The 16,446-nt window shown below is 36.2% G+C and overlaps 1 protein-coding gene across 1 annotated transcript in view; it reads right to left on the bottom strand.

Moving 5' to 3' along the window:
- The window catches only part of Fsip2 (fibrous sheath interacting protein 2), a 75,369-nt gene that overhangs the window by 15,792 nt on the left and 43,131 nt on the right, over positions 1 to 16,446 (bottom strand). Inside the window, exons 17-18 of the mRNA XM_048426279.3 lie at positions 6,925 to 16,316; positions 3,118 to 3,612 (exon numbers count right to left, since the gene is read on the bottom strand). Coding sequence (XP_048282236.3) covers positions 3,118 to 3,612; positions 6,925 to 16,316 — 9,887 coding nt within the window. The remainder of the gene's footprint in view (positions 1 to 3,117; positions 3,613 to 6,924; positions 16,317 to 16,446) is intronic.

The following is a 16,446-nucleotide window of genomic DNA, read 5'->3' as shown; positions in this document are numbered from 1 at the left end:
CTTTAATCGCAGCAGAGACAGGAGGATCTTTATAAATTAGTTGTTTTCAAAATTCTAGAGTTACAATAAACAATGTTGTGGTTGCACATGACTTTAATCCTACCATCCAGGGAAATAAAATTAGATATAGCTTCTAACTGCTGTGTTTGCACACTATAAAAATCACACATCACGGTCATAGAATATTACAAAAACTCTCTGCAAGGTTACTAGAAAGGCAACTAATTTCCAAAGGGAGCAGGAACAAGGAACAGCTTTTTCAACTACCAGTAAGCTCTTCTCCATTCATGCAATACTGACCAATATTGAGTCAGTGGAGCCTAAATATGGATATCATTTTTTTTGGTGAATTGGCAACTGGGAATGTTTCATAAGGCAAGAAGAAGTCTGCCAACTTTTGTGTCCTATTGGCTTCTATTGAAAACACTTTCCATATACTGAGAATAAATATGTTCTCTTTTGAGAAACAAATCTGGACATTTTACAAGGTATGGAGTACCTGTGATTCAGTCATTGCTCACTGCCCTATTGTCGTAACGGCACCCTTACCGTGATGGGTTGGATATGTTCAAGTGCAGAGACCTTTACAGGCTTAAGTATTTAAGGAAGCATATTACAGTGAAACTGGTACCTATTTAAATTCCTTCACGACTAGAATATGGTAGCAAATGGGTCTGTTCCTCCCACATGGAGGAAATAGCTCAGTTGCCATCCTTACACAGCTCATTCCTCCCCCAAAGAGGGACACATTTATCTGTCGGAACCAACAGAATGGTATTTGCTAATACATGGTTTACTGATGGTTCATCAACCACTGATGGAACCAAAGCTAATGGAAAACGGCAAGCCTATAGAACAGAGATGGAATGGCCAGTCCTCAGGAAGGAAACACAAAATCGAGGCAGTGCTATTGGCTATAAGACAAACAATTGGGAAAGCAAAAGGAAAACCTCTATCTTCCCCAATGCACGGTACGTGTGCAATGGTATAATTATAATGCCACCAAACTAGAAAACCACTAACTGGTAGATAAATGGCTCGAATATCTAATCATTGGGGTATGAATGGAGATGGTATAACCTAGAAAAACTTAGTAAAGACATCAAATTATATGTAGCTCATACAGACAAGATAAAAAAATATCCAAAATAACGAAATAGTGGAGAAATCAGCATCTTAATTAATTAAGAATGTAATATTAATTAATTTAATTAAGACTAGAATATTAAAATTTGCCAGGCAACAAATTCAGAATAATTCAGCAAGAAAGATAGATGACACATTAGAAAAACTTGAATGTTTACTCCTAACATTAAACAATAGAAGGAAAATGGAGAACCAACTTAAACCAGACAACCCTATGAGAATAACTATTATAAAGAACCCATAGCTGGGTAATGGTTCACACCTTTAATCTCAGCACTTGCAAAGGAGAGGCAGGCATATAAGAATTACAATGATTTAAATTTAAAACATACTTGCAAAATGCAGGGTGAAATTTAAAGTGGATGCCTTGTGATCTAAAAATAAGTACACTCAAACATCGAATTTATATGTAAAGAGAAAGGAGAATATTTATGTGTGTGTGTGTGTGTATGTTGTATTTAGTTTCAAAATATGCTTTTATTTGAAATACAAATCTTTTTCTTTTGCAAAAAAAAAAAATTGTCCTAAAAGGTAAAACATGCAAAAAGAGGAACCCCCAGAGTTTGGATTCAGGTAGGGTTTTGATTTTATCTTTCCAGGAGAATAAAAACATCTGACTGAAGAATCCAGAATCCAGTGAACACTGGACAAGTGAAACATCTAAAAAAAAAGACAGATCATCAAGAGAAAATACCCCCCCACACACACACATATGCAAAAGAGTAAATTGGCCAAGGGATATCACCTACTCACCTACCTCCAGCTGGCAGGCCTGAAATCCCAACTTGGAGTCTCAGAGTAGTGATCCCAAAATGCAACTTCAGATTACAATCTGCTCAGGACATTTAGATCTTGAGTTCAGATCAGACTGATGCAAACAATTTACAGAACCTTGTGCTCAAAAATACTTAATCCTTGAACTGCCAAATACAACTAGCTGGACATTGTGGAAAGCTCGGCCGGAGTAGCTTCATTATTGTAAATAGCTTTACAGTGTTAGAGCTAAAATCCATTCCTTTTTATTTAGACGGAACTAGGCAAATTTTGCAGGATATGTGATCACTCTGTGAACCCCAGGATTACATTATTTACTGGAAATAAAATTATGTCTAGTTCTGGTGTAACTCTGGCCTATTCCACACCTTTAATTCAAGAGTTTTCTGCATGAGTACTGTAAGCAGGATTGTAAAACCAACAATAGGCCAAGAGGCAGAGCATCAGCCAGTTGATAGGAAACGAAGACAGGATTAAAGCATAAGTAAGATGGAGTTGGGAGGATGGATAGAGATATGAGCAGCAAGTGGAAATGGTAGACTTGAGCTTAAAGTTTTGTTGTTCAAGATGGCCTAGGAGAAAGCTCTCTTTCTGGGATGTCAGTGGAGCAGGAAGGACTGCCAGGGGCTTTCCCTGCCTCCCTGAGCTAGCAGACTTCCACCTCAGCATGTGGCTCTTGAGTCTTTACTGGTAAAATTGAACATTCGAGATTTAGTTACAAACAACAAAGACCCAGACAATGATTTTCTTTTTGCTTTCATTTGCTGTTTTCAGTGCTAGGGGTTGGACCCAGGTCTTAACACAAGCTGTGTCACAATCTGACTTTCCACAGATTTCAAACTTCCGTATAACTTAGGCGCATATTTGGATTCGTCCTATTTACACTAAGTTCTTTATGAATGTCCAGCAAATACTTATAGCCTCAAACAAATATTTATATTATAAGTAAGGTTGAACGTCCCCAAGAAGTGTCTATTTTTCATTTTTCTATTCAGCTACCAGTTCTAGGTTTCTTTGTATTAAATACTTAACTGAGTTTCACGTTCAGTTAGTTATTGTACCTATGCTATGTATCTACAGGCTTATGCAGATAATGACTCTAGCATGCTTTGCTAGACTGTCAAGGTGCAACCCAGAATAGAGTGTATAGGGTTGTCTACCCTTCCAAGTTTCTGGGAGTCACCTTTTGTCACCTACCTTATATTGTAGCTTCTCCCTAGAAGACGGTTCTTCTGCTAAGCTTTTGGAGGAGGCCATGTCAAGCTCAGCAACAGCTCTTTTAACATGTGTCTTGTTAGGATCCACCATCTGATTTCCAGTTGTTTCGATAATGTCAATGTTTTCACCGGATGAGGGGTGACAGCATTTACTTAGTGCTAAGAACTTTCTCAGGCTGCTGGTGCTTGTGATTGTCTTGGGAGACACGACTTCGGTGTCTAAGGGTTTCACAACCTTTGCGGCATGACCTCTAGATGGTTCCCCTAAGCACTGGTGTCCAACAACCTCTCCTAAGACAATTTCCTCTTCATCAGACACCATGTCCTCTTTGAAGCTAGTTTCTGAAACTTTTTGACTAATATCGTGAGCTACTAATCGAACGATGAGCTCTTTTTTGTTATGGATATCTTTCAAAAGCTCTACTCTGGTGATATCAGGCCTTCTTACATTTTGAAATGAATTCCTGCCAACAGCCTGGAATTGAAAGTACAATAAATATTAAAAATAAACATGTCAATCTCTTTTCTTATATTACTCTGTGTCATTCATTGTTATGTTTTATGATTTCTAACTTCAATCTAGCAAATACTTTCAAATTTTACTTACTGGCATATTTTCATTATTTCAAAAGAAAGAAATAGATAAAATCATATGCAATGCCAGTTTGTATCTAACATTATTTTTACATTAAGATGATATTATTCTGTTGTAACTTATTCCAAATATCCAGTCTAACAGAATAGTTTAAGCTTTCTCTTTTTGTAATTCCCTCTAACATTGTTTCAGAACTACATAATTAACTTTTTGTTTCTAATAAGTAATCTTATTAAAATCTAGACATTCATTTTTAAAGAAGAGGCAGGATTTTAGTGAATTCTAATTATAAAGGCAATGACTCATTGGGATTATGGTCTTTAGATTATTTATTTTCACTCCATAATCACATTCTTTGTGTTTTTTTAAGTAAGTAAATCTTCTTTTCTTTTTTATATTTCACTTAAATCCCAATTATTTTTTAATATATAATAATTCAAGAAAACATAAGTATAACTCAGTAACCAAATTATTCCTTTTTGGTAGATTTTTCTATATCACAGAAGTTATAAGTTAATTTATGATTAATCTTCAGCTCAACCTTCATTTTCAGCTTTCCAAACCACATTTTTAAGTGACAATATTAAAATGTTATCTTCTGTGGGAATAAACTATTTAGAAGCAACTCTTGAAAAATTCAAAATAATCAACTTTATCTATTATTTGTAAAAAAAATAGTAAGGTTAGAAAATCCAAATATATGCAATATAGTTTGGGGATTTGTTACTGCAGGCGGTTTAAATATGTTGTTTTAAATGAAAAGCATGGCATCGCTGAATAGAATATTGAGCCATGAAATAAAGCCAAGTGCCTAAAGTACCCGATCTCACCCACAGACTATTTTCTGTCTTTTTGTTGACGGAAGACATGCTCACCATCAGATTGGCAGGTCAGATTTCTGTCCGAGTTCTGTGAGGCTGCTGGTTGTTCATTGTTCCCGGTATTATTGCTGCCACTATTATCAAATGGATCTTTCTCTACTCACAAGGAAAATGGCGTTTGTGTTTAAAACTCACCATGACTGAAAGTTGGGAGTCAGGAAAAAAAATTGTTCTGGATGGTTTTATAGATAATTAAAGTTTATTTTAGTAATATTTTATAGGATCATCACAGAAATTTTGCACTCAGGGAATTGCTTATGTATAATTAACTTATTATGGGCCATAAGTAATTTTCAATATTATACTGGAAAAAAATCAAGAATTTTTTTCTCTAGAGAAAATAGTTTTATATTGGTTCAGTGCCATGGCACAGAGCACATTCATAAAGAAAAAACCAAAAATGTACACATTCAATGTAAGGAATTTAAAGAGAGCCTCCATGCCAGGGTTACATTTTATTGGACTGTTTATCCAAGGGATCTTATTGAATCCTTCAAATATCGCAGGTTATTGATAGGGCTATTGGTTACCCTCTGTAACTTGACAGCAAGATGCTATTGCTCTAGACATCACAGACATATGTCTTCAAACATGGAGAGATAGGGCTGGTGCCTACTGCAGTAGAAAAGTAGTTATTAATATCATCCAGCTACAAACCCTGGGCCCTGCACCAGTGACCTGACAATAAGATATATGGTTGAAGTAATGACACAAAAGTTACTGTTGTGGGATTCTCCTCTGTACACTGTGAATACCATTGATGAATAAAGAAACTGCTTTAGCCTGTAGATAGGGCAGAAGTTAGGTAGAAAGGGAAAACTAAACTGAATGCTGGGAGGAAGAAGGCAGAGTCTGAGAGAAGCCATGGAGCCCCATCACAAACAGATGCTGGAACCGGTAAGCCACTGCCCTGTGGCAATACACAGATTAATGGAGATGGGTTAAATTAATATGTAAGAGCTAACTGATAAGAAGTTTGGGCTAATAGGCCAAGCAATGATTTAATTAATACAGTTTCTGTGTGGTTATTTCGGGGCTGAGCAGCCGGGAACCAACAAGTGGCCTTCCTCCAACAAGTTATAGCAATAAATTAACCAATTTTTGATTGGATGTAAATCCAATCACATGAGATAGAACCCAGATCTGAAACTGTTCAAGTGATTAAAGATCTGACACTCGAGAGATCATTGGCCTAGGGAAAATCCAGTTACTATTATTCTGTAAAGGGAGACAATTAAATGGTTTTACATGACATATTGCTATAGATGAGTGTACCTCATTCATCCCTCCTCAGAGAATAATACTCTTGGCAATTAACACAGAGATCCACAACTAGAAAATGTTCAGAAACTAAGAGACTTTGTAGCACTGAGCTCTAAAAGTGATTTCTTTAGCAAACCTCTACCTGTAAGGCACAGGTATCTATGGGGAGAGAAGAGGGAAAGACTGTTTAGAGTTACAGGTGGTGGATGGTTGCAAGGAAATGGCATCTTCTAGATGCAAAAAGCAACACAGCAAGTCTGTTACACATATGAGTTCACAGAGAGTGTAGCAGCATGCACAAGTTCAAACACAGCAAAACTCCAGTGGTGAGAAGAGGAAGTGGATACATAGTACCACTCCTCAGCAAGAAGCTGTTTGCAGCTGGTAACGCACTGGGAAAGGGGAAATTAGTTTTCTGTAAAAGAAAGTCACTACACGTATCAACCATTTTCCAGGGCAAACCTTATGACCAGGAGTAATTTGGGAATGTTGTTTGCTGTTGTTTGCTTTGGTATGTTTTGTCTCATGGTTTCCTGTCCGTTTCTTTGTTTTTTAAGATAGAAGAGAGAGAAAGAAAGAATATGAATTAGGGTGAATATGGAGGAATTGAGGATACAAGAGGAACTGGGACAAGGATGTGAATAAAATGTACTACATAAAAGAATTGAAATAAAAATAATACAAGAAAAATAGTACTGTAGTGCCCTAAATAAATGGCTTTTAATAAATGTTCTTAAAATATTTTAAATAAAATTATATTCCAGTCATTCTGGTTTTAATAAAGATCCATAGTTATGTTTCCTTGCTTCAAAGAAAATAGTTTTAGGGGACTATCTTATAAAACACTAGCCTTAAGCCTTTAGTGTGAAATAGGGAAATGACATGGCCAGTCCTTGAAGATCCTGACTGTAGAGATGAACTGCTGTAACCAATTCCCTGTTTGACTGACAGAAATAACAAGTTTATCTTTCTTTTCTTCTTAGGAAAGAAAGGAAATCATAGACCTGGCTCACTGTTTGCCCATTTCCTCCATTGCTGCAATACTTACCTCTAAGGGTTTTACATCTAGCCGTCCTGTCCTATCCAATGAGATGCGTCTTTCTTTCTGTCTTGTTCCTAATTCAGACACGTCTGTGGAGGAAGAGTGACCTTTTCCACTTATGGAAGCTCTTCTCAGCTCTGCTATGCTGTATCCAGTTCTCTTTATACAGTCCATCTTAAGTGTTTCCAGAGGCTGAGTCTTCATAGAAATAACTGCTAAGTGTTCTGAGATGATATTTGGATCTATTTTCAGTGGTTTATTTCCAACATGTGGAATTATTCTAACAGGAAGTTCATCTTCTAATACATCATCTGACTCTTTGTCAGAGTCAGAGTTCATTTGTGCCACATGCTTTTGTGCTTTTTCAATGATTCGGTTTGTGTCTAGATCTCCAAAAGCAGCAACATAAGAACTCTTGGTGCTAACCCTACATGAAGGAACATTTGAAACTCCATCAACAATTAAGCTAGCCACTTTCTTAGGGAAGGACTTCTTTGTATCTTTCATATCATAGATCTCATTATGTGTTCCAGATTGTTTTATTATATTATCGTAAACAGACTCAATAACCTGAGAAATCATTTCAATGTTTTCTGGATCTAAAGGTTGTTCTTCAGAATTAGAATCCACAAGACTGATGTTACTTCTGGAAATTTCAGCTGTTACAGATTTTGTCAACTGAGATGCAATTTTATTTAACTCAGGCTTCATTAAATTGTCTGTGTCTTTGCTTGCAGCACCAGAATTCTTTACTAATTTAGCCAAAAACAAAGCCAAAGCTTCCTCTAAAGCTCTGGAGTCTAACATTAAATCTTTTATGGATGAAGGTTTTTCCTGAGACTTAAGTTCATCAATAATTTTCACCACCTTTTCCATAATTTTGACAGCTTCCAAAACTAATTCCGAACTTGAAAGTTCTTCATCTGCTTGAGGTTGAAACTCAGAATTGGAAATCTCCTTCACCATTAATGTACCTATTATGTCGGAAAGGACATTACTCTTCCCCTTTAAATCTTCAAATACAGATGTAGGAGAGCCAGAGTGTTTTAAAAGGTTGACATAAACAGAATTAGCTACTTTTTCAACAGTTGCATCATCCGCTAAAGGCACAGGTTCTGATTCCTTGGCAGGTTTTACAACTTTGATCTTACTTTTGGAGATACATTCTTGAATTGACTTTAATATTTTTGAGCTTATTTTTTGCATTTCAGTTTCTTGAGATTTAGTTCCTTCTGTACACACTTTTGGAAACACAGATAAGAGCTTTGATAAGAATTTTACAGCAATTGCTTCTATTACGTTATAAGACAGTTTACAAGGACGTCGTGGCTGTGATGGAGAAGTTAAGGCAACATTGGTGAGGATATTTTCAACCACGTTGTCCACTTCTGCACACTGATATGGAGTCAACTCACCACCAAAATAGTTCTGTAACTGATTGCCAGCCACTTCTCGTAGGACTAAATCAACTACAGTTTTTGAAAGGAGTTTGCACCCACTAACTATACAATCTTGGATAGTTTCCTGTGATCCAAACTGTGGCAAAAGGTTATTATAAATTGTCTGAACCACCAGTTGAATAATTTCATCATCATTTGGATGCAGGGATTCTACATACTGTATAATCATATCTTCATTTTTGGCGATCTCTGCTGCAACCGTACTTACTAACTTCATTTGAAGGAAGTCAAGTTGTGTCAAAAAATTGGGTTGAGATATTTTTGTTTTGACGTTGGATAGCTTTGAAAACACTTTTGCTAAGAGAGCTGAAATCACATCATCCAAAAATTTAAAAGGCAACTTTATGGTGTATGGAGATGAGGTTTGACATTCCTTACTGACTGTTTGCACTACCTTCTGTACCTTTTCCTCAACATCTTTTGTTTCCAGAGGTACGCATGCGGAAGCTGGTACCTCATCAGCAAATATCAAGTTAAGCTGATGCTGAAAAATTTCACTGATCACTGTGCTAGTTAACCTTTTGGCTAGACTCTCTCCATTGCTGTTGATGTTCTTGCAAATAGACTCTTGAGATGTACATTCCTTTAAAACATCGCAAACACAAGAGTGCACGATTTTATTGACAACTGATTTTTCAATTGATGGCATTCTCTCTAAGGCAGGCATCTTGTCAGAAGAGGATCGCTCAGTGGTTTTATGCACACTTGGCACCTTATCCACAGTTTCATTATTCGTGCTGGATGATAATGGTACATCTGTACTTGCTTCTTTAGATTCGGCAGGTACCGTATGAACTGATGACTCTTTAATTGCTTGTGAGACAATTTCAGTTTCCTTCTCTGGCCTAAATACCTTGATGTCTGCTTCTGAGAGCTGCTTTAGCATTGAGTCAATGAGTCTCATAGCTGTGTCATAAAGTTCACCTTCATTTTGTTTGGCACTTTGATCTGGCACTTTATCTTGTGTTTTTGTTTCTGGTGAGGGCGTAAATACCAGCTTGTTCACCATTTCAGTCATGACATCTTCTAGAAACTTAGCAGGAATAATTGTCGGTTTACTTCCTGATGAGGATGGCGGATGGTCTGGCTTTTTAAGTTGACTTTTAATCTCTTTCCCTCTTTTTACCTCACTCTCATCTTTTCGTTCAGCTTCAGTTTCTTCACTTGCTTTCTTTTTAGCAGCAATATCTTTGCTAAGTGATGAGGCTCTATCCTTTGCTGTAACAGGCTGTGCAGAATCTTGAAGTATCACCATCTTTTTAGCAGCAATATCTTTGCTAAGTGATGAGGCTCTATCCTTTGCTGTAACAGGCTGTGCAGAATCTTGAAGTATCAGCAAAGTTTTATCACCTAGGAGGCTTTTGCTGTATATTGGTCTGGAAAAGTCCAAGGGCTCTTGAGAAGATATTATTAAAACATTATCATAAATGTTTTCAATGACATTTTCGACACGCTCAGTTTCTGAATACAGTTCTTCCTCGGCATCCCCTTCATCTACTGACCTCATTCCTTCTTCCTTGACTGGCTGCTGGGCTGTTTTTACAATTTTTTCTGTCATTGTCTCTTTACTCTCACTCTTAGGCTTATCATCTATGTCCTTTACACTTTTACTGGCATTGTCCATTTTCCTTTCATTGTCTGTTACAAAATCTGTTCCATGTACCTCTTTCTCAGAACTGTTATCAACAGTAGCAGTAGCAACTGAATAATGGGTGTATATTTCAATCATCTGCCCCTGCTCATTGATTAGAACTAAATTCTCTTTTTCAGTTTCACTTCTTTTACATTTGTCCGTCAAAGGTTCAACCTGAGTTTCCTTACTTTTCACATTAGTCGCTGGAGACATAACTTTTGAGGCAGCCTCATGTTCTTGAGTGTCGGATTTCAGTTTCTTTTCAGCATCTTTCTTTGTATCTGTGACATCTTCGGTTGATCCTGACATCAGGTTGATAATATTGCCTTTCATAATGGCAGCTATAGAGTTAAGTATTGCACATTTGGTCTCATCTTTTCTCATTGATAAGTCTTTAGCCAGAGCAAGCTGGGTCTGCTTTAATGATCTAGCAATCTGCATGGAGGTTTTCTGTGGTAGACGCTGAACTCTTTGACTGATACTTTCTGGATCTAGAAATGAAAAGAAAGTTGAACACCAGTCTCCTGAAAGTAGTGGCTGAATCTTGAATGCAGAGATTGCCTTTTGTGCTAAAGAAGAAACCATTTCTATAACAATGTTACCAGTGTCACCTTTCTGAATTACATCAGATCCCAATTTCCCTATGAACTGATCATAAACAAAATTAGATATCTCATCAATTGTCTCCTTTGCAATTGGTGGGAACGAAAATATTTCTTCAGCATGTGGTAAAACCTTGATTTCACTTTTCCTAAACTCCCGTATGAGAGAGTTTGCGAAGTTGATAGCTAAGTTCACAATTTCTGGCTCTGGCAAATCCTTTTTCCTAGAACCTTCAGTAAGACTTGCAAAAGAACAAAATTTGTGAGCAAGGTCAACAATTAAATCTTCTAAAAAGGCAGCTGAATATAGCGAAGGTTGTGCCTTTTCTTTCCCAGACTTAGCAACAACAGAAGTTTTGTCATAATCAGGTAAGTTACTAGAAGATGGGCCTTCACCATATAAAAATGGTCGCAAGTGATGATCCATGATTTCTTTAATAATGAAACCAGCTATTTTACTGAGAAATGAACCTCCCTTTTTGTGAGACTCTTTCTGTACTTCGGCTTGGAATTCAGAGTTTTTCAAAATATTATTACATACAGAATCAATGAAGTTGTCAACAGTTCTCGATTGCCCATCTGCAGTTTCCTCTTCAGTGGCAAATCTGATCTCATGTTCAGAAATTTCTTTTAAAATCTCATCAGTCAGTTTTGAAGCTGCAGCCATAAATTCGTCAGCATCATCTGACCCAACCTCTTTCTCCTTTAGTTTATCTGTAGTATCATCTGAAGGGAAGATATTTACTAAAAGCTTATAAATCATATTTTCTATCAGAGAACAAGGAAGCACTGTCATGCATGATGGCAAGGCATTGGTGTCCTTCAAGATGACATTGAGCACATTTTTGATGATATTTTCAGCTCGAGGAAAAGAGTAGGAAGAAGGCATTAATTCTCCTGAAACTAATGACTGCACCTGATAATCATAAATTTCTTCCAGTATAAAATGATATATTTTTCCTCCAAAACAAGTAGTATCATTTTGTATAGCCCTATGTAGTTGAATCAGTGATTTATATTCATCCAATATATTTTCATACACTGAGTTGACCATTTTTTGAACCATTTCTTTATATGTCTCTGAAAACCATAGACTCTCATCCAAATTTTCTGCAAGTAAAATTTCGGATGTAGTGAACTCTAAAATAATTGATTTTACTAATGTTGTAACAAGGTCCATTATTTTGGCTATAGCTCTCTCTGGGGTTTCATCATCCAAGAAATTCTGTATGAATGACTGAAGAATATTGCATAAAAGCTCAGAAATTACCTCCTCCAAAAAGACAGCAGAGTTCACAATGAAAGACAATTCTCTTTGCTTAGGGTTTGTTGCTTTCTTCTTGCAGGGTTTAGCAACTGAAGCTGAAAGAAAGCTTTTATCTCCCGATAAGAATGACTCTAGATGGTGATTGAAAATCTCTTTTATTATAAAGCTTGCTATTTTTGAGACAGGTATGCAACTTACACCTTTTTTATCTTTTGTAAGAGACTGGTATAGATTTGAATGAGAAAGATCTGCATAAATGGAGTCAACCATTGACTGTATGTCTTTTTCTGAAATCATACTTTGCTTCTCATTTCCATGTTTTACAATACATATTGCATGTTTTGAAATTATTGACATGATTTCATTTATCAGTTTCATGACTGTGTTACTTAAGTTTGATTGAGGAGTAGCAGAAGGCCCTGCACTGGTATGTGCTGGACTTATCTGCGATATAAGTTGAGTAACTATTTTTTCTAAATGAATATGTGAGAGCATAGTAGTATATATTGTTGATGCTTGTCTTCGGAATCTTGACTTACTAATATCATAATGGACTCTATTTATCAAAACATTTTGACTAAGTTTGGAATGTAAACTTAAGGGCAGATTTGCTACAAGATCTGGTGGAATTTGGAAGTCAAAAATTTCAGTCAGAATAATTTTGGTTATCCGGCCAGCCAATGCCTTTGTGTCACTTAGAAAATCTTTGTGAGGCATTATTTCCATTTCATATTCTTCTAAAACTTTGCTGTACACAGTGTCAATGATGTTTTTAAGTACATCGCTCCTCACTGGGGAAAAACACAACCGTTCCTCGGCATTCTCGATAGTTGTAACCTGGGCTTTTGAAAATTCCTCTGTTATCCAATATATGAGAGTTTCAGCTTTATCAAACAAAACGTCTTCTGAATTTCTTGTTGACTCCACTTGTACAATGCCAACCACTCTGTGAAATATTTTGCTTACGACTCCAGAGACCACATCTTCCAAAAATGTTGATGAATAAACACTAGCGTAAGTTAACCGCTGTTTGTTGGCAAACCATTTGGACGCTGAAGCGGATGGTTGCCTTCTTTCCAGAAACGGCTGAAGATGCTGTTCACAGACATATTTAATAATCAAACCTGCAATTTTATCGATGAAAACATCATTACTTTTGGTGATGTTTTGTTCCAGTGATTCTTGAGAATCGGAGTTTTCTAAAATATTTGTGGAAACAGAATCAACAAGATGGCGAACATCATCTTCTGAGTAAAAGGAGTCGGCTGCTTCTTCATCTTTCGAAAATCTAATTTCATGTTGGGAAATCTTTGTTCTAATATCGCTGATCAGATTGGAAGCAATTTCATTAAAATTTATTCCTTTATCTTTTGGAGCTGCTATATGTGAAACCATTTTAGGAAAAGGAAAAACTTTAGATAATAGTATGCTGACCATATCGTCTAGAAATGTATATGGTAGCAATGTATTATATGGAGGCAGACTCTGGTTTGACTTACTGGATTTATTGATATTACCAAGAACATTATTAAAAATATTATCAGCCATTGAATTAGAATAAGAAGCAGCTGACAAATCACCAGAAAACAGTGGGTGAAGAAGGTAGTCTGAAATAGCTGCTGTGATTAATTTGGTAATATTTTCCACAAAAGCATCACTATTTTCAGACTCGTCAATGTTAGGATCTAGCCCATGCTGCTTCAGAACATTTCTATATACCGAGGTGACAAGTTCATCTACAATATCTGCATCACTAAATGGAAAGGATGATTGCTTATCGCACAGAATAGGAATCTTAGCTTGGTCTAAATTGTTATTCACCGACTCTACTATTTTTTGGGTCATATTTTCCAGTTCAACCTTAATATTAGGCTTAGGACTAAAAATCCTTGAGAAAACTCTGGTGACAATTTCCCCTATGAATTTATCAGGGTTAATGCCAAAAGATGATGACGTCTGCAGTTTGTGAGACTCTACAGCTTCATTGAGAACTCGTTTGACCATATAAGATACGTCATCCAGCGGAGTTTTTGGGCGAGGTAAACTCTCTCCACATAAAAATGGTTGAAGATGGTTTTCAATAATCTCTTGGATAATGAAACTAGCTATTTGGTCAATCATAATTGGACTTCGGCTAATTATATTCTTTTGTATTAAATCAAGAGAACCAGACATTTTTAAAATATTACTGTAAACAGAATCTACCATCTTTTGGAGGTTTTTATCTGTGTGGAGACTTTGGTTATCACAGATGGTGAACCAGATTTTGTGTTTTGAAATGGCTAACATAACCTTATTTGTTATACAGTTGGACATTTCCTCAAAATCTGAACTCATTACACATTGTTTTTTTAAAGACGAAGGCTTAATAGGCAGGGGAAGAAGCTGAAGTAATAGTCTTCTGATGACATATTCTAAAAATGAGTGTGGTAACATGGTGCTATAACCTTTTGAAGACACAGGTTCAGAAATAAATTTCCTTAGATTATTTTGAAGTTTATGTAATATGATTCCAGCATTGAGTGTATGATATGAATTTGATTTGAGCTTTCCCTTGAAGCAAGATGGAAGCTGATAGTCTACAATCTCTAATAATATTCTATTAGAAATTTGTTCAGCTACTGAAGGATTATCATAAGGCAGATTATTAACACAGGTTACTTTAAATTCATATTGCTGTAAAACGTCATAATAAATAGAATCAACTATCTTAGTAACACATCCTTTATGTGCCGATGGGAAATACAGCCTTTCTTCAGGATACCTTAGAACAGTGATTTGAGCATCATTTAAGTCATTCACTACAGTGCTGATAAGAGATGTATTTATCTCATTGAGCCAGGTTTCTGTGATGTTCATATTTTTCCTCCACAATGAGGTAGACAGCTTAAAAAATAATTCCGAGATTATGTCCTCCAAAAATGTGGCTGAATATACACCACTGTTTACGCCTCTTTGGCATAGCTTATGAAAGTCTACTGTGTTCATTCCCCTTGATTCTTGTCTTCCAGAAAGTTGTAAAAAGAAAGGTTTTACAGCATCTTGTTTGCCACACGGTGTCTGCATTTTAAAGCTAGTTACACTGGGATTATTCAAGGACCTGTTCAAAACATTATTGTCATAGCTCACGAATCCTACATGGGCATTAGTTTGTCCCAATTCCATGAATTCACTACTTTTTGCTTTTGGGGAAAAAGGCTGTATTTCTCCTGTTTTGTAGTTCATGCATTTGTTTTCAAAAGGAGCTTGTTGAAAACCATGTGATAGCTTATCCATCAAAGATTTAACCAAGCTGTGGGATACAACATTAAGTACACGATCTGATGATAATACATCTTGATCCATGTCTGCCAGGTTTTCCAAAACATCTGACATGTAATCTCCTTGAAATTGTTCACAGTCCATTGGTGCCTTACAATAATCAAAATCTCTACCTTGCGCACTTTGAAGTAATTTTACATGTTGGCATTCTTCTGCTAGTTCACGAGAAAGAGAACTATCTTCAAGAAATGCAGTGCCCGTGAATTTTTCTAGAAGTGTTCTAATAAGTTTCTCACACACAATATTGAGAAGAAAAATTGATTTGGGGGAAAGCCCTAGATTGTTTGTATGTATGCTATGACTTTGTTGATTATTTGAGGTAAAACATGTTCTAGCTAGTTTACCAGAACTCATACCCCCATCTGGAAATTCATCTGGTAAAAATAAATCTAAAACAATATTAAAGACGTCATTGACAACTTCTTTGGATTCATGAGATTTTAGACTACCAACCAGATTGTTTAACTTACATGTCAGGTAATTTAATTTATTTCTTTGAGCAAGGTAGTCAGTTAGGTGAGGACATGATTCCCAGTCTCTAGCATCTATCTGACTTTCCATGGTATTGGCTTTGCAGAAAAAGGGCACACTATTTCTGAATGTAGAATATGGTTTGTTTCTTACATTATTTTCAAAATAGCGATTTATTCCTAGTCCTTTGGACAATACAAAAATCACTCCTTTTATGAGATCTTGAAAGACATCATCAAAGTCAGAAGAAGTCAAACCTGGACAGAACCTGTACTTGTGTTTCATGGAAGCCTGAAATGCCTTGTCAACACTTAAAATGTTACCATTAGAAAGAATGTCAATAATAACTTCAGAAATACTTAAAGCGAGTTCTCCAATGGAAATGGACCTGCTCTTATAGACTTGAGAATGAATTGAGATATATTTGTTAGATAGTACATCTTGGATTTCCCATGCTTTGTCTTTGATATCCTCTTTGGTGCCATCTGAAATGTTTGAAATCAAGTAGCGGATGACTGAGTCAGAGAGATGTTCACAAAACTGATACATTGAAGAGTTACTATATATGCTTTTTAGAGGCTCCTTTGAGTTATAATTTTTCTTTGGATGTGAAGAAACGCGAGACAAGTTCTCCTCGGTTGAAACTAAAAAATAAATGTAACAAGGAAACATAAGCATGTTTTAGAATGGTTTAGAGGAAATTTAGGACATTCAATGCATTGACAATTTATCTTGCTCCTTATTAAAGTAAAAGGTAAAAGTTAATAAAGAAAG

The sequence above is a fragment of the Myodes glareolus genome, chromosome 21 (assembly GCF_982192425.1).
Source record: "Myodes glareolus chromosome 21, mMyoGla1.1, whole genome shotgun sequence".
NCBI lineage: Eukaryota > Metazoa > Chordata > Mammalia > Rodentia > Cricetidae > Myodes > Myodes glareolus.
This window is presented reverse-complemented; position numbering and strand designations above follow the sequence as displayed.